General features: G+C 43.6%; 1 protein-coding gene across 2 annotated transcripts in view; it reads left to right on the top strand.

The window, feature by feature from the left end:
• Positions 1 to 19,350, top strand: part of bbs9 (Bardet-Biedl syndrome 9) — a 187,687-nt gene that overhangs the window by 58,967 nt on the left and 109,370 nt on the right. For both annotated transcript variants that reach the window (XM_055904882.1, XM_055904881.1), the window contains 4 exons: positions 6,993 to 7,133; positions 7,905 to 8,000; positions 8,105 to 8,277; positions 8,402 to 8,554. In XM_055904882.1, coding sequence (XP_055760857.1) covers positions 6,993 to 7,133; positions 7,905 to 8,000; positions 8,105 to 8,277; positions 8,402 to 8,554 — 563 coding nt within the window. The remainder of the gene's footprint in view (positions 1 to 6,992; positions 7,134 to 7,904; positions 8,001 to 8,104; positions 8,278 to 8,401; positions 8,555 to 19,350) is intronic.

The following is a 19,350-nucleotide window of genomic DNA, read 5'->3' as shown; positions in this document are numbered from 1 at the left end:
CTAACAGTCCGATGTGCTCTATACAGCTAGCAGGCCGCGGCTAGCAGATGGGCATTCAGGGGATGTCGTGACGGAGGAGCCAGTTGAAAAACCCCCTCGGGCGAATTACGTTGGTAGTCCAGTCGTGATGGGTCGGCAGGGCTCCGTGTCGGCAGTAAAAGGGGTCCAGGCCAATTGGCAAAATAGGTATTGTAGCCCAAGGAGTGGCTGATGGACCTCTTCGGCTAGCCGGGAGATGGGCCTAGCAAAGGCTAGCTCCAGGCTAATTGGTTCTTGCTTCAGGACAGAGACGTTAGCCAAGAGTGGCCACTCGGATAGCAGCTAGCTAGCTGCGATGATCCAGGTGAAAAGGTTCAGAGCTTGCGGTAGGAATCCAGAGATCTGGAGAAAAATAAGTCTGATTTGCTCTGGTTTGAGTCGCGTTGTGCAGACTGGCGAGAGTTGTCCGGGCTAAAGGTAGCTGATGACCGCTAGCAGTGGCTAGCTGACTACTAGCTGGCTTCTGTTGGGGGTTCCTGTTTAAAAGTAAAGAAAATAGTAGATCCGTACCACATTGAGTGAGGTGGATTGCAGGAGAGTATGTTGAAGTTGAGGTTAAGAAAAATATTTTAAAAATATATGCGAAGAAAAAAGATATAAAAAATATATACACGGAACACGCCAAGACGAGGACAAAAGACGTCTGACTGCTACGCCATCTTGGAATTCACATGTGACTATAATTATTTAAAAGAGTCGGATCTCCCCCTTTTCAAAGTGGTAGGACAGATGCTAGTTTCCAGATCTTTGGAATTTTATTTATCATTCCAGGGTTAGATTGAACACATATATAAGTTGTTCAGCTATGAAATCCGCTGCCAGATTTAAAAAGCAGGGATCAAGAAGATCAGGACCTGCAGGCTTTCTCTGATCTAAGGATTTCAGGGCTTTATGTACCTCCTGCACTGAGTATGGCAAAAAGCTAAAAGTTTGACCAGCTCTCGCTGGTTCATCTACACAGGGTTGTACAGAGACAGAGTACACTGAATCAAACAGCCTACCAGATGATACAAAGTGCTCATTGAAACAATTCAGCATTTCAGTTTTGTCATATACAGCAACAAAGTCCTTCAATACACATGACGATAACTCATTAACATGACTGTTTCCAGACATAGACTTAATAGCCTTCCAAAACTTTCTACGGTCATTTTGGTTAACGGTGGTAACAGACATAAAATATTCAGACTTGGCCTTCGTGAGAAGAAAATAACACTTGTTTCGTAACTGCCTAGAAATAAGCCAATCAGGATCAGAACATGATTTCCTTGCTTTAGCCCAGGCTAGATTACGTTCATGAATAATACAAGACATCCTAGAAGAAAACCATGGATTATCCCGCCCTTTAACTCAGAACCTGTGGAATGGGGTTTGCTTGTTTACTATTTGGAAAAAAACATAATGAAAGAATCCAGGCATTTTCCACATCAGGAATAAGCTCAATCTTGCTCCAGTCAAAATAAAACAAATCATGAAAGAAAGCCTGCTCATTAAAACTCTTCAGATTTCTCTTACGAATAAAGCGTGGGTTTGTCATAGCAACCTTAGTATTTCTATCAGCAACAACAGCACAATGGTCACTGAAATATTCTGTGGTTGGTGTTTTTTGTCATGATTTATGTGGAACATTTTTCTATCAAATCAGGGTAGATTTACCTGGACATTTGAGATTTGAGCGTGTGGGTGAGTTTATCAACAGGGTAAGATTCATAGAATTACATTTTTAAATCATCAGACACAGACTTTAACCAACACCAGTTGAGATCACCAATCAAGATCATTTCACTGTAAAGAAGTTTAGACATAAAATGCATCACCAAGAGCAGAGTGGGGTCTATAACAGCCAATCACAGTTATGCAGAGACCCGTTCAAACCTCAATATTCAAAGCAAGAAATTCCAACTGTTTACAAATAGTTTCAGACTATGCCACACTTACAAGGAATTGAGTCTTTACATACAGTTGAAGTCGGAAGTTTACATACACCTTAGCCAAGTACATTTAAACTCGGTTTTTCACAATTCCTGACATTTAATCCTAGTAAAAATTGCCTGTCTTAGGTCAGTTAGGATCACCACTTTTATTTTAAGAATGTGAAATGTCAGAATACTAGTAGAGAGAGTAATTTATTTCAGCTTTTATTTCTTTCATCACATTCCCAGTGGGTCAGAAGTTTACTTACACTCAATTAGTATTTGATAGCATTGCCTTTAAATTGTTTAACTTGGGTCAAACGTTTTGGGTAGCCTTCCACAAGCTTCCCACAATAAGTTGGGTGAATTCTGGCCCATTCCTCTTGACAGAGCTGGTGTAACTGACTCAGGTTTGTAGGCCTCCTTGCTTGAACGTGCTTTTCAGTTCTGCCCACAGATTTTCTATAGGATTGAGGTCAGGGCTTTGTGATGGCCACTCCAATACCTTGACCTTGTTGTCCTTAAGCCATTTTGCCAAACATTTTGGAAGTATGCTTGGGGTCATTGTCCATTTGGAAGACCCATTTCCGACAAAGCTTTAACTTCCTGACTGATGTCTTGAGATGTTGCTTCAATATGTCCACATCATTTTCCCCCTCATGATGCCATCTATTTTGTGAAGTGCACCAGTCCCTCCTGCAGCAAAGCACCCCCACAACATGATGCTGCCAACCCCGTACTTCACGGTTGGGATGGTGTTCTTCGGCTTGCAAGCCTCCCCCTTTTTCCTCCAAACATAACGATGGTCATTATGGCCAAACAGTTCTATTTTTATTTCATCAGACCAGATGACATTTCTCCAAAGTACCATCTTTGTCCCCATGTGCAGTTGCAAACCATAGTCTGGCTTTTTTATGGCGGTTTTGGAGCAGTGTCTTCTTCTTTGCAGAGTGGCCTTTCAGGTTATGTCGATATATGACTCGTTTTACTGTGGATATAGATACTTTTGTACCCGTTTCCTCCAGCATCTTCACAAGGTCCTTTGCTGTTCTGGGATTGATTTGCACTTTTCGCACCATAGTACGTTCATCTCTAGGAGACAGAACGCGTCTCCTTCCTGAGCGGTATGACGGCTGCGTGGTCCCATGGTGTTTATACTTGCGTACTATTGTTTATACAGATGAATGTGGTACCTTCAGGCATTTGGAAATTGCTCCCAAGGATGAACCACACTTGGGGAGGTCTACAATTTTTTTCTGAGGTCTTGATTACTTTTGATTTTCCCATGATGTCAAGCAGAGGCCCTGAGTTTGAATGTAGGCCTTGAAATACATCCACAGGCACACCTCCAATTGACTCAAATTATGTCAATTAGCCTATCAGAATCTTCTAGCCATGACATAATTTTCTGGAATTCTCCATGCTGTTTAAAGGCACAGTCAACTTAGTGTATGTACACTTCTGACCTACTGGAATTGTGATACAGTGAAATAATCTATCTGTCTGTAAACAATTGTTGGAAAAATGACTTGTGTCATGCACAAAGTAGATGTCCTAACCGACTTGCCAAAACTATAGTTTGTTACCAAGAAATTTGTGGAGTGGTTGAAATACGAGTTTTAATGACACTGTGTATGTAAACTTCCGACATTAACTGTATATAGCCACACCCCCAACTTTCTTTACTTGATCAGTGCGATACACATTGTAACCATTTATACATATATCCTCATCAAGAACAGACTTGCTGAGCCAGTTTTCAAAAAACACAATTGCCTCAGTTGATTTACCCCATCCATTTTTGACAACATTTAAATGAAAAATACCAAAACCAGATTTACATTTAAAATCTGAAGAGGTTTGGAGACATTGCATATCTGGGCCAGGGTTAGGTTGCACGTTACCAATCTTAAGCCAAGATGGTGTAGCAGTCGGACGTGTGTTTTTTTTCACGTGTAAATAGTTGGTTTCTTAGTTTTTTTGTATATATTTTAATATCACTTTCCATCTACGAACTGAATAGACTTTCCTGCAACCCGCCTCACCCAATGTGGTACGGATCTGCTATTTTTATACTTTTATAACTGGAACCCCCATCAGAAGCTAGCCAGCTAACTAGCTACTAGCTAGTAGTCAGCCACTGCTAGCTGTCTACACCGTTAGCTCGGACACCAGCCAGCTTTAGCTCGGTCAGTACCTGCCAGTCTGCACAGCGCGTTATCAAGCCAAAACATATCGGACTGTTTCTCTCTACCACATCACCTGATTCCTGCCGCAAGCTCTGGACCATTACACCGGCTCATCGCAGCTAACACCAGTTAGCCTTGAGCTAGCCACGAGCTAGGCCCCATCTCCCGGCTAGCCGAAGAGGTATACCAGCTAATTCTTGTTCTACAATATCTCTTTTGCTTATTGGCCTGGACCCTTTATTGCCGACATGGAGCCCCGCCGATCCATCACAACTGGTCTGCCGACGTAATTGTCCGATGTGGTTTCAACAGGCTTTTCCGTTGTGATATCGCCGAAGACCCATCCACTAGCCCCGGCCTGCTAGTTTTCTGAACGCTGTGTCTACCGCTCGCCTAGCGTAGTAGCGACTACCGAATGGCTCCTTACCTGGTTAAATAAAGGTGAAAAATTTAAATAAAACAAATATCAAAAAATAATAACTTGGCACCTCTGTTTGCACGGCTTCTCTTTTTTAAGAGACCTAACTGCAAGCGAATTCTACAAGTGACTTTCTAGACAATACAAAAGTAATTTAAAATCATTAGACTTTGGTAGTGACACAAGTTCGTACTGTTCACATCATGCCACAAATCCATCGGCACTTGGATGAGTGGACGGAGTGAAAAAGAGCGAGTTCCAGCAGACAAAATGTCAAATGGACGGGAGAGCACATTGTCAGATGTACTCACCCAGCGACAATGTTCGTTTTCTCCAGAGTTCAGTAAAGTCAGTGCACAAAGCAATACCACAAATTGTCATTTTCTCAGAGATGTAAGAAATAGAGGCCAAGGAAAGGTAAGGGGAGAGAGGGACAGTGTGTATGTATGTGAGTGTGTGTATTTTGGGTGTGGGGGTCCATTGAGAAAACAGGTTGGGGATTGTTGAGCTGCCTCTGACAGCCAGGCGGAGAGCGAGGAGGAGCAGCTTGGACGAGACACTCCGCGGAGGGAAAGCTGAAGAAATAACTCAGGCCAGCCAGAGATAGGATTACTTCGGTAAACTTCAAATAAAGAAGTGCAAATAGTGTTTTTATTTTATCTGAGTTGAGGGAGAACAGCGATCGTTACACCAGCAAAACCAAATAGTTTGCACTACACAACAAGGACATTGTGGATTTACTCAACCATAAATGAATAGGTTATTAGTAGGTTCAAATCTACTATTCACAGACCAACGACTTAACATGCTGCCATCTTGGATTTCTGCATATGGAACCTATCCGATTTATCTTCAGCATAGTGAATATGCATGAAATTATCTCAATCATATTAATGAATGTGATGGGTTTTAAGAGGAAATGACTAAAGGGAAAGTGGTTTTAAGGGGATTTTCTATCAGAAGTAGTTTGCCTTGGGGGTGATATTTGAAGCGAACACATCTTAAGCATGAAACAACGAGAATCTCACTTCCGATAGACTGCCGATAGGTACTTATCGCAGTGGGAGGTCGTTCCTTCTCTTGCTAGATCAAAAGCGGTTCCTGCTGCGTGCCGACCAGGTAGATACAAACCTACTGTTTCTACTTGGCGATGCTCGTCAGTGGCCAACAACTTGACTTTGAGCCAATCAGAGCACACAAACCCCCACTTGGGGGAGCCAACAGGAGTGACAAGAAAAATAAAAAAGATGCCATTTTCTCCCTACATCCATGGTTAAATGGCATACACACACTGTACGCACATAAACACAAAGACATACACTACCAGTCAAAAGTTTTAGAACACCTACTCATTCAAGGGTTTTTCTTTATTTGTACTATTTTCTACATTGTAGAATAATAGTAAGACATCAAAACTATGAAATAACACATGGAATCATGTAGTAACCAAAAAAGTGTTAAACAAATCTAAATATATTTTATATTTGAGATTCTTCAAATAGCCACCTTTTGTCTAGATGACAGCTTTGCACACTCTTGGCATTCAATGAACGGCATTTCAATGAACAGTTGTGCCTTCTTAAAAGCTAATTTGTGGAATTTCTTTCCTTCTTAATGCGTTTGAGCCTATCAGTTGTGTTGTGACAAGTTAGGGGGTATACAGCCCTATTTGGTAAAAGACCAAGTCCATATTATGGCAAGAACAAATTAAATAAGCAAAAAGGAACGACAGTCCATCATTACTTTAAGACATGAAGGTCAGTCAATACGGAAAATTTCAAGAACTTTGAAAGTTTCTTCAAGTGCAGTCGCAAAAAACATCAAGCACTATGATGAAACTGGCTCTCATGAGGACCGCCACAGGAAAGGAAGACCCAGAGTTACCTCTGCTGCAGAGGATAAGTTCATTAGAGTTACCAGCCTCAGAAATTGCAGCCCAAATAAATGCTTTACAGAGTTCAAGTAACAGACACATCTCAACATCAAGTGTTCAGAGGAGACGGTGTGAATCAGGCCTTCATGGTCCAATTGCTGCAAAGAAACCACTACTAAAGGACACCAATAAGACGAAGAGACTTGCTTGGGCCAAGAAACATGAGCAATGGACATTAGACTGGTGGAAATGTGTCCTTTGGTCTGGAGTCCAAATTGGAGATTTTTGGTTCCAACCGCCATGTCTTTGTGAGACGCGGTGTGGGTGAATGGATGATCTCCGTATGTGTATTTCCCACCGTAAAGCATGGAGGAGGTGGTGTAATGGTGTCTTAACCAGCCATGTCTTAACTACACAAGCACATTGACATACACACACACACATACACACACACACACACACACACACACACACACACACACACACACACACACTGAGCTGCATGTTTCACAAAACCACCTCCTCACATTCAGCCCCTCTCTCCTCTGTCATCCTCTCAGGCATCCCGAGGGTGGCCCAGTGTACGTTCTCCCTGCCCCTCCGTCTGGTCTGCTGCCCCTCCGCCCCCTCCAAGAACGCCAAGTACAAGATCACCGTGGATACTAACAAACCACCGGTCAACCTCAGCGAGGTCTTCCCAGGTAACAGACCATAGTGATCTACCTGAGTCACCCCAGAACCTGGTATGTACCATAGATATCTACATGACCTGTTCTCCACTGGTTCCCTGTACACCCAGGGATAGAGAGAGAGTTGTGTTCCGTGAGGATAGTGGTTAAGTTTTAAGTCTGCTTGTCTTCGATAGTGTCAACTGCATGACAGTGAGTGACATGTATTTGCCCTGGAATGGAGAGTGAGTGGTATGTATTGATGCTGTTGATAGTGTTAGTGGGAATCTAGTCTACCTGCTGTTGGTGAGCAGGTCTCAGCCCTGGGAAGCAGCTCTGACTATCAGTCATTATCTGGAGCTGGGCATGGCGTCTCCTACCACACAGGACCCCTGTCCCAGATTAGATGCATGAAGATTGTGTGCGTGCGTGCGCACGGCTCTGTGGGCAGATAAAGAACAATATGATGTGCTCTCTTCACCTTGGCTGGCGTCCTGAGGAGAGATAAGCTGCCATATCTCTGTCTGACATCCCACCACTGGAGACCCCACTGTACTGGTCCCTGAGAACCTCAGAGACAGAGTGTGTGTGGTAGGGAACCCATACCATATCTCTGCCTGACATCCCACCACTAGAGTCCACACTGTCCTGGTCCAAGAGAACGTTAAGTCTGTGTGTAAATAATGGGTCATTGTGGTGTTTCAGGGGACCGTTTTCATTTATGTGCCATAATCAGATATCTGTATTCTTAATCAATGAACTCTAGTTCCTATTGTTCTCACTAAATGTCCCTCTGTGTTGTAGACTTTCTGGTTAAGTCTGAGGACAAGGAGGGAAACGCTCTGGCCTTCCACTTCCTCTCAGGGCCCAGAGTCACTGTTCTGGCCTCCAAGACCTCCCGTGAGTACACACACGCGCAGCATCCTCTAGCACTTGGTTGATGTGGAGTTGAGCTTTCTCTACCTCTCCCTTTCTCCCCCCCCCCTCCCTTCTACCCTCTCCAGAGCGCTACCGTATCCAGAGTGAGAGTTTCGAGGACATCTGGCTGGTGGTTAAGGAGCTGGTGCAGCGCTTCGACCGCCACTTTGCCAAGCAGGGAGTCAAAGACTTCAGAAACAGCTTTGCAGGCCCTATACCTCTGGCTGAGTACTTTGAGACTGTCGACCACCACTTTGAGGTGTGTAATGAACACAGACACACTGTCACACATACATTAATGTGTTCTGTTTCTAGGTACAGCTTTTGTCTGCAGTATTAGAAAAACATTGTGTGTGTGTGTGTGCGTGTGTGTGTACATGTAGCTGCGTGTGAGTGCAGAGAAGTACCAGGACCTCCTGTCAGAGCGGGCGGTCCAGTTCAGAGCCATCCAACGCCGTCTCCTGACCCGCTTCAAAGACAAGACCCCCGCCCCCCTACAGAACCTAGACACACTGATGGAGGGCACCTACCGCCAGGTCAGACACACACACAGTAGACCAGGACACTCAGGCATGCACATAGCATTTAGAAACATGATGAGAGTCTCTCTCCCCTCCCTTCTTCCCTCTCTTTTGTGAGGTGTTGATTTTTCCCTACCTCACACCGTATGGTGATTTACACACACACACACACACACACACACACACACACACACACACACACACACACACACACACACACACACACACACACACACACACACACACACACACACACACACACAGACACAGACACACACAAAGAGAGAGTAATGAGTGTTGAGGGGGCCTTCCTTTAAATGATGATTAAACAAAGAAACCTCATTAGAAACCTCTATGGTTCAGAGTGTGTGTTGGGAGTGTGGGACAGTGTGTTTGTGGTGTCATTATACTGTGTGTGTGTGTGTGTTTGCCTTGATTTGAAGTTCCCATTGTGAGTGTGTGATGATGTGTGTGTGTGTGTGTGTGTGTGATGATGTGTGTGTGTGTGTGTCGGGTGATGAGTTCCAACTGTGTGTGGATTACTGTATTAGTTCTTTGTGAGTGTGCGTTTTGAGTGGTGTAGACTGTCTGACGTTGAAAAGTGATGGTCCCTTGCCGTCACTGTTTACAGTAGGGGCTCGTTTGGTGAGGCACTCTTTAACGCTGTTCATTAGCTCTCTTACGGCTCTGGGAGTGGGTGACATCATGACATCATTAGATATTTAATGTGTCAGTACTTAACCATTACTCTTATCTGAGTAGAACCATGCAGAGCTCACACTGTAGATCCACTCCCCATAAGGTCCACTACGAGGTGTACTCATACCCTCACCATGAGGTTCAAAACTGGTACAAAACGGGTACAGTTTTAAAGGGACACTTACCTTACAAACTGGAATCAGTGTTCAAGTTTTGTTGCCGGTGAAGGGTCCAACGTTCACTTTTTTTCTCACTGGCCCGATTTGGGCAAGGTGGCCAAAACTCTACTGTCCGGAACTGAATTTCTACTGGTGTAGTTTTTAAATTAATTGGGGGTCATGCAGGCCCTTTAGGTTGACATGTTGTTTCTTCTCTATATCCAGCTATTAATAGGCTACATTTGGTTAATTTTGAAAAGGGATGGGTACTCTTTAAATAATTTCACTATTCAAATAATGTAATGAACGTTTTTTGAGTGATATTCGGATAGTCGAAATACATGTTCTAAAATTGTTTTTATTAAACTTGCGAACTTGCTTGCTACGCAGCCTGTGCGACTTGGGAGGATAGGTGCCGCTCTTCCCGGTGAGTTTGACACAGGAGGGAGAGGAAGAGAGGGTAGCCATACAGACTCGTGCTAATTAGACAAACTTATAGATGCCATAGCTTATCTGTTGTTCCAACTGGTAGTGCCTGTCTTGACTGCATCAAATTGATGTTAAGAAGCTAGCTATGTTAGCCAGCTCGCTACCTAGACTAATTGAGGAGATTTTACTGGGCTTTCTGTCCTTAGGTACAACAACTACATGCATATTGGTCCTTCTCATTTAACTAACTTAATTCCATAATTTTAATTCCATCTGGCATTGATTAGAGATCTCTCACGTTGCTCGCTTGCTACACATGGAGTTGACTGTAGACAGTGCCACTTTTATTGGGCAACAATAATAACAAACGTGTGAAACCCGTATATGCTTCTACAGCAGGCCTATGTCTTTTTTACGGAGCGCACGTCATAAAAACTACGTTTTAGAAGTTTGGTATTTTATTGAATTAAGTATTTCAAATGTCATGGCATATCATTGTGTGTAGCATGGATCATTTAATTTCATTTAGACAAAGCCTTTTATTGTTCAAATTGGCCTATGAGTATTATTTATTTTTGTATGAATACTCTCGCAAGTATTCGAATACTAACAACCGTTCAGATATTAGAATATTAAAATAACCAGGCCCATCCCTAACTATAATATGTATTAAAAACCTGTGTAATATATTTTAGCAATGTAAGTCATTGTATTAATTGCATACATTTTTGTTTCTAAAGTATGTCGTTTTGACAATGTTGTTCGTGGCAGATATCTGTCTAAATGCACTGCATGTCCCAGTGCCAGCTAATGCTATTAATATATCGGTGTCTCTTTGTTTCGCTAATGCTAGTTGATGCTGTCTCAGCGCTGCTGCCAGTCCCTTAGCATTACTAGAGCCTGGAGTGATTCTCTCTATACAGTATTACTCTCTAGTCTGTCTAATGTGCTCCGGTGTCAGTCAGTCCCGCTTCCCGCCAGTGCCTGCCACCCACCGTTGATTCGGGAAGTTTCTGACACTTTATACGTGCTGTAATGTATACACGCACCCAATAATGGACGCTATCGACGGTCTACTAGGAAGAGTGATGCACGCGTCAAATAAATTATTCATATCTCTGGGTGGGTATGGGTTATATAGCCCTTCTGAAGGTCTGTGAGCTATGGTGGTTCTCACAAACTCAGCGCTTTAGTTACGACAGGGGTTGTCAGTCATGAGTCTTCATCTTTTGGCATGCCAAATGTGATTGTAAATGACGGGGTTAAAAGTTGTTTTTAGCTACAGTACATGTCTTATTGTGCTTAGTCAGGGATAGTACACTCAAATGGCAAATTTGCCTAATATTATGGATACCAAGAAAGTAGTCTGTGGACCCAGAGACTCAGCAAGTGGTAGATGAGGTGCATGTGTACTTTGGATGAACTAAGTGCAGCATCATCGAATGTCAGATTGGTAAATATTATGCATCTTATCTGTGGTCAGGCTGGGCTGTCGGTTAGGAGACTTGCCCTCATTAATGCATGTTGTTTGTCATTGAGAGAACAGAGAGATACTGTGAGAGGCCTGTGTGATTTTTCTGGTCTCGTGTACATTCATATAGAGGGGGATAATATTTCCTTTGTTCATTATTTCCTCATCTCTTCCTCCTATATTTTATTCATGAAGGCCAGATGTGGCCTGCTCTATAATGTGTATGTGAGCTGGCCAGAGGTGTCTGTTTCCTCCACTTTTTATTCTCACTACTTTAAAAAAGCGTTACTCATCCTGGCCCAATGGTTTATAGTTCAGCCTGGCTCACCCTTTAACTCTCTGTTTGATTAATCTGTGGCAGGTATGGAGAGGTTAGCCAGAGTGCTATCTTAGCCTAGCCTTAGCATTCCTGTTTTTCTCCTCTGCTGTTGCTCTCTGAGCGAAAGCACACTGCTGTCACTCGGGACCGGGAAAGACGTTTCTGGGTGGGGGGATGCAGAGGAGAAGGAGGGTGGGATGAGTGAGGGGGAAAGCCCGGCAAGACGTTTCAATAAATATACATATTTGCCCAGTGTTTATCTCAGGTAAAATGGCCACCGTTTTAGCGTTAGCGCGCTATCCTAGCGGGCCGGGGCACTAGCTGTCTAGGAGCTGAGTTTGAGTTGAGCAGAGGCTCTCTGTAATTAGCAGTTCAAAAGCAGGAGGTGGGACGCTTTAGTTTTGACTGACAGTTCGCTCGGGGGCCTCTCGTTCCAGTAATGGAGGCTTCTCTCAGACAGCGGCTGATTTATCTGTGCCCAAATGGAGCGCTAAACACGGCTTAACACAGATCCCACTGTGTACGTGAGGCCCTCGCAATTAATGGCTGGGGCTCTCTCTGAGCGCTGTGTGTGTGTCCATTTGAATTGTGTAAATGTGTGTTTCCTCAGTAAAACACCCCGGGGTCAGGAAAAAAAGGAGAAACAGAGGAACTCCCTCAGGTCCCCCTGACCTTTCATCTGCTACGCAAACACAGACCGCACCTGAGAGACTGCCTTTCAAACTGGCCTTCGAACACACAGACACAGGATAAATGAACATACAGCCTACCCATCATGCACATTTAGGAGTCACTGGGGCCGCCCTCTATGAATGTCTACCATATCAATGAATGACTGTCTTTCATATAGCTGACTGACATATAGGCATGTGTGGGGGACAGATAGAGTGATTGATATAGAGGAGTGTGTGTGACACAGTCAAGCCTCTGGAAAAGCCTGTCTTTATAAATGTGATGTCATATGGAAACCAGTGTTGTGTGGAGATAGTCTTGTTACTGCTGGGAGATCATTCTTATGGTCGTCTCGTAAAAATGTCTGAAGATGGGCATATCAGGGTACTCCTGTAGGATTTAACATTTTCATTGCAAGGCACATAAATAAATACCTTTCTATGTACAATACATTGATATATTATTTAAATCAATGTTTAAAAAAGTATAGAAAGAGATGGCAATATCAATGGTCATGGAGACCCACACCTCTGTACTGTATGCATACATAGAGCAGAGCCATTTAGGATCTAACCTAGTCTGTGTGGCATCCACTCGTTTACATCATAGATATTTGAAACCTAGTCTTTTGGGGCTAATTCTTCATGGATCATGGCCAGACAGAGATCAGCCTCTGGTCTTAAATACTGTGTCACTTCCTGTACCTCTTGGGTCAGAAGAATGTCATCATGAAAAAGGCTTTTGTTTGCTTACACCCAGTCTAGAGAAGGCACTGTTTAGTATCTTAAGTGGTGTCTGTGACCAGATACTCAGAGAAATATCTATGATGTAAAAGAGTGGATGCCACACAGACTAGGTTACGTCCTAGATGGCTCCCTATTTAGTGCACTACATAATGAATAGGGTTCCATTTGGGACACCGATTAGGGGTGTGTGCGTGCGTGTTTGTGTGCGTCGTCTCCTGCCCCCTCAGGCCATACACAGCAGGAGGGAGAGAGGAGAAGGCGTGGGACTGGGGTGCTTTATCTAAGAATGTCAAATCCCTGAGAGGAGCCACAGCAAAGCCCATCTCTGCCAGTCTGCACAATCCCCTCACACACACACCACCCTCCTTCCCTGTTCCCATGGAGAAGGCCCAGGTGTTTGCCCAAAGGCAGATAGAGATGGGGGTTAGAGGAGGTCTGGGGTGTACAGTACTGTACCTACTTGTAATGCTTCTGTCTGTGGGACTCCCCTGGGTGTGGTGGACTTTTATCACAAAAGTGTCTGGGTCTATTACTGGTGAGGGAGAGCGAGCCGCCCACCCCTGTCCTCTTCTCCTTTCCTTCATGACCACATGAGATGAAATCAAAGGTGTGTCAGTCAATCCAGTTCTAGTGTTTTCAATTCAATCTGTTTCATTGTGCCATTGCATGTGACTATGTAAAACCTGTTAGAACATAGATGGACATCACCATACAGAACTACATAGCAGGATAGCCAGTTGAACAGCTTTCTTGGGGCTGTCTGGATATTTTAGAATGTTCAGTCCCTTGTTGCTTACCACATCGCATTCTACTCTGTTGCTTAGAACACAGCAGCCACTAAATTAGCTAGCCATATTGGCTGGCCCACTAAGTGTCGTAGAGATTAGTCCAATAGAGAATAGCCCATTGTCTTTCCCCCTGGGCTTTATTAATCAAGGAATGTGTCATTTCCAGTCTATTCTATACAGTCTAGTTCTACAGTATGCCATTAGCCCAGAGTCATTTCCATGTGCTTTAATGACAAAATGGAATTCATCCAGGTTCCCTACACTTCCCTACGATCAACGGCTATCATTTCTCCAGTACGTTCTATGCTTTTGATTTCTTATCCCAAAGTAATTTTCCCTGCACTTAAACTAAACTGGGCCATTTTCTCAGTTCATTCTGTCCACTCTACATCTATGTCATTATCCCCTAGTGTGTTTTTCCTCTCCGTCTAAAGAATGTAATTTCTCCTCTCAGCGAGGGAGGGCTTAGCACATGCCACAGGCCCAGTGTTCCTCTGTGTTCCACAGGTTTAGAACCCTAATCTCATTGTGTCTGCTGAGTGGCTCTTAGCGGCCTGAGTGGAGAGGGGATTCCACACTGTAATGGAGCATGCCTTCTCCCACTGGTCCTTTGTTATTAGCCTCTGAGGTTAGCCACCAGCTAACGGGATTATTCACACGGCGTAATTAAAGTGAGAAGCACTCACACACACTCCTGTACACCGGCAAGCACGCACGGACGGACGCACAAGCATACACACACACCCTTGCCTCCATCACAGGTGCTCATTAGCCCCGGGCCCACAGAGGCTCGTTATTGGGGTCTTTTGGGGATGTCTCACCCTGATGTCTGTCCTACAGAGCTGGGCTTCAGGCGCCACTAAACCCCCTGATCTCTAGGAGGCCCTTGTCCTCTAGTCACACTTCGCTCACTCCCACTATGCACTGTTTTCATTCAATTATATATTTTTGTTACCATATCATAAGTGTTATATTTGAGTCATATATTAACACTGAAGTGTAACACTGAAGTAGAATAAACCTCTGGCGCACACACACACAGTGTTGGCACCAGCAGTGTTTTCTCTCACTCAGCTAGCACTCAGCTTTCCGTGTCACGGCCCTCTCCTCTTGATTCTGGGAATTCAATGGCAGGACCAGAGATACTTGGGGAACGGGTCAATGACTGTTTCTGAAAATATATACTGCTGGATAGTCTTCAGCAGATTGTGTGTATGCGTGTCTACGTGCGTAATAAAACATTTGAACTGTGTGTATAGAGTTTTTCAGACAGCTGATTTACCAAATGAATCTGTGTACATATGTATCAACAGACCGCTTGTGTTAAAGCTGTACATCATTTACCTCGTTGGCTTACCTCATTCACCTGTGTACCTGTTAGCTCCATCACGACAGTCCTCACTGACTTCCTAAGGGAACGCAATGGATTATGGGTGATGTTATGAAAGGGAAGCGCTTCAGTACAGTATGTGAACCCACACCACCTTCCTCTCTCCTGGGAGACACACACACACACAGTGCCAGTGGCTAGCAGCATTCTCCATCTCTTCTCTTGAGAGATACATACATACATACATACATACATACATACATACATACATACATACATACATACATACATACATACATACATACATACATACATACATACAGTTGAAGTCGGAAGTTTACATACACTTAGGTTGGAGTCATTAAAACTTTTTTTTCAACCACTCCACAAATTTCTTGTTAACAAACTATTGTTTTGGCAAGTCGTTTAGGACATCTGCTTTGTGCATGACACAAGTCATTTTTCCAACAATTGTTTACAGACACATTATTTCACTTATAATTCACTGTATCACAATTCCATTGGGTCAGAAATGTACATACACTAAGTTGACTGTGCCTTTAAACAGCTTGGAAAATTCCAGAAAATAATGTCATGGCTTTAGAAGCTTCTTCTAGTCAATTGGAGGTGTGCCTGTGGATGTATTTCAAGGCCTACCTTCAAACTCAGTGCCTCTTTGCTTGACAACATGGGAAATCAAAAGCCAAGACCTCAGAAAAAAAATGTAGACCTCCACAAGTCTGGTTCATCCTTGGGAGCAATTTCCAAATGCTTGAAGGTACCACGTTTATCTGTACAAACAATAGTAAGTAAGTATTAACACCAATGGGACCACGCAGCCGTCATACCGCTCAGGAAGGAGACTCGTTCTGTCTCATAGAGATGAACGTACTATGGTGTGAAAAGTGCAAATCAATTCCAGAACAAAAGCAAAGGACCTTGTGAAGATGCTGGAGCAACAGGTACAAAAGTATCTATATCCACAGTAAAACGAGTCCTATATCGACATAACCTGAAAGGCCGCTCAGCAAGGAAGAACCACTGCTCCAAAACCGCCATAAAAAAGCCAGACTACGGTTTGCTACTGCACATGGTGAGCGAGTTCATTAGGAAGTGCATCGGCGACGTCGTACCCACAGCAACTATTAAAACATTCCCAAACCAGAAACCGTGGATTGATGGCAGCATTCGCGCGGAACTGAAAGCGCGAACCACTGCTTTTAATCAGGGCAAGATGACCGGAAACATGACCGAATACAAACAGTGTAGCTATTCCCTCCACAAGGCAATCAAACAAGCTAAGCGCCAGTATAGAGAAAAAGTAGAGTTGCAATTCAACGGCTCAGACACAAGAGGTACGTGGCAGGATCTACAGTCAATTACGGACTACAAAAAGAAAACCAGCTCCGTCGCGGACCAGGATGTCTTGCTCCCAGACAGACTAAATAACTTCTTTGCTCGCTTTGAGGACAATACAGTGCCACTGACACAGCCCGCTACCAAGACCTGCGGACTCTCCTTCACTGCAGCCGACGTGAGTAAAACATTTAAACGTGTTATATCATCTACTGCATCTTGCCATCTTTATGGAATACATGTATCACTAGCCACTTTAAACTATGCCACTTTTATGTTTACATACCCTACATTACTCATCTCAGAAGTATATACTGTATTCGATACCATCTACTGCATCTTGCCTATGCCGTTCTTTACCATCACTCATTTATATATCTTTATGTACATATTCTTTATCCCTTTACACTTGTGTGTATAAGGTAGTAGTTGTGGAATTGATATGTTAGATTACTCGTTGGTTATTACTGCATTGTCGGAACTAGAAGCACAAGCATTTCGCTACACTCGCATTAACATCTGCTAACAATGTGTATGTGACAAATCAAATTTGATTTGATTTGTAGATCGTACTTTTTGGAGAAATGTCCTCTGGTCTGATGAAACAAAAATAGAACTCTTTGGCCATAATGACCATCGTTATGTTTGGAGGAAAAAGGGGGATGCTTGCAAGCCGAAGAACACCATCCCAACCGTGAAGCACAGGGGTGGCAGCATCATGTTGTGGGGAGCTTTATTGCAGGAGGGACTGGTGCACTTCACAAAATAGATGGCATCATGAGGAGGAAAATGATGTGGACATATTGAAGCAACATCTCAAGACATCAGTCAGGAAGTTAAAGCTTTGTCGCAAATGGGTCTTCCAAATGGACAATGACCCCAAGCATACTTCCAAAGTAAAATGGCTTCAGGACAACAAAGTCAAGGTATTGGAGTGGCCATCACAAAGCCCTGACCTCAATCCCATAGAAAATGTGTGGGCAGAACTGAAAAACCATTTGTGAGCAAGGAGGCCTACAAACCGGACTCAGTTACACCAGCTCTGTCAGGAGGAATGGGCCAAAATTCACCCAACTTATTGTGGGAAGCTTGTGGAAGGCTACCTGAAACGTTTGACCCAAGTTAAACAATTTAAAGGCAATGCTACCAAATACTAATTGAGTGTATGCAAACTTCTGACCCACTGGGAATGTGATGAAAGAATTAAAAGCTGAAATAAATCATTCTCTACTATTATTCTGACATTTCACATTCTTAAAATAAAAGTGGTGATCCTAACTGACCTAAGACAGGGAATTTTAACTAGGATTAAATGTCAGGAATTGTGAAAAGCTGAGTTTGTATTAGACTATGGTGTATGTAAACTTCCTACTTCAACTGTGTGTGTGTGTGTGTCACCAGTCCCTATCTGTCTCTGGTTCCGTCTGCCAGCTTAGGGAAACCTGTTGTAGACAGCAGAGAGGGAGACAGTGGCAGAGGACAAAGAATCAGCAACAAACATGCCCTGCCTGGGTTTTTATCTACTCGGACCAGAGGAACTCACTATTGCTGTCCTGTACTGACTACGAGAGAATTCCATTGCTTAACATGTATGTTTATGGTTATGATTTTGGATGCTGATCACTTTGTGTGTGTGTAAATGTTAGTCTAACCCTGTGGTCTGTAAAGACTGCTACGTACGTGGGCTGTAGCAGCCTGGTTCACGCGACACTGCATGTTGATAATTCTACTGATTTACCTTCTTTGGCCCCAGTGCATGAAATTAATGGGTGTGTCTGTTTCATGAGCCCAGACACACACACACACACACACACACACACACAGCATTCCAACAGGCTTATGGCCAATGGTGGAAATGTACTACATAGTATTTTTTAATGTGTGATGATTTGAATCTTATTTGTTGAGGATATAGGCTTAACTGCTATCGCAACGTGTGTGTACAGTGCAGTATGTGCCTTTGCATTTTTGTGCATGCTTCTGTGCGTATGTTTGCTTGTGTATATATGTGTGTATGCATACTTGTGTGTGTCTCTATGACTGATCACTTCTCCAATAGCGCTTTCTCCAAAGTCAACATGTTCTGCCGCTGCTCTCTCTTTGCAGTGTGTCTACCGCTTCCGCCACGCAGACAATGCCCGTTTTATAAGATTACACATATTTACTCTGTAATCAGAGGGAGAAGGCGTGTGTGTGTCGCGACGCCACGGCTAGGATATTTATCTTGTTGAAGTAAATTCCCAGAGTTCCCCTCGTTTTTTTTTTCTCTCCTTCATTTGCTTTTTTCTGTTTACTCAGTGTGGCCTGTTCAAAGGAGACCATTGAGAGAAAAGCAAAAGGGCAAATAGTGCTCTGTTTGAGGGATGTCGAGACATGGCCGAGGGCTGTGTGCGGGTGCGTCTGTGAGCATGCGTATGAATTTCAGTGTGTGTGGTGTATGGTTATATGTGTGTGTTGGGAGGGGAGAGGTAGCAGGACAATGCCCTCACTGTGGCATTCCTCGGGATTAGCATTAGAAAGGAAGGAGGGGAATGTTAAGTCATTTTACTGAAGATGATCATTAGCCTCGTTAGCATTATGGTATCATTAGCATTTCTTACTTTGACATTTCATTCGCATTTTTAGCATCATGCTTCTTGTAGTGTTTGTTGTCCTGCCACAGGTCTCTATTTGCCAGACCTCTTCAAAACCTCACAATTATTGTCCTTTACACTGGGACCAGGACCAAGGCCCTAATTTCCATAATTGGCTGGCTTGTATTAGTGTGTGTATATGTTCGTGCGTGTGTGTCTGCCAAAGGTAGACTGGGTACTCGGGTCACTAATCTGGACTGCTTCAAATGT

Source organism: Salvelinus fontinalis, chromosome 38 (genome assembly GCF_029448725.1).
Source record: "Salvelinus fontinalis isolate EN_2023a chromosome 38, ASM2944872v1, whole genome shotgun sequence".
NCBI lineage: Eukaryota > Metazoa > Chordata > Actinopteri > Salmoniformes > Salmonidae > Salvelinus > Salvelinus fontinalis.
Note: the sequence above shows the minus strand (reverse complement) of the source record. Positions and strands in the feature narration are given on the sequence as shown.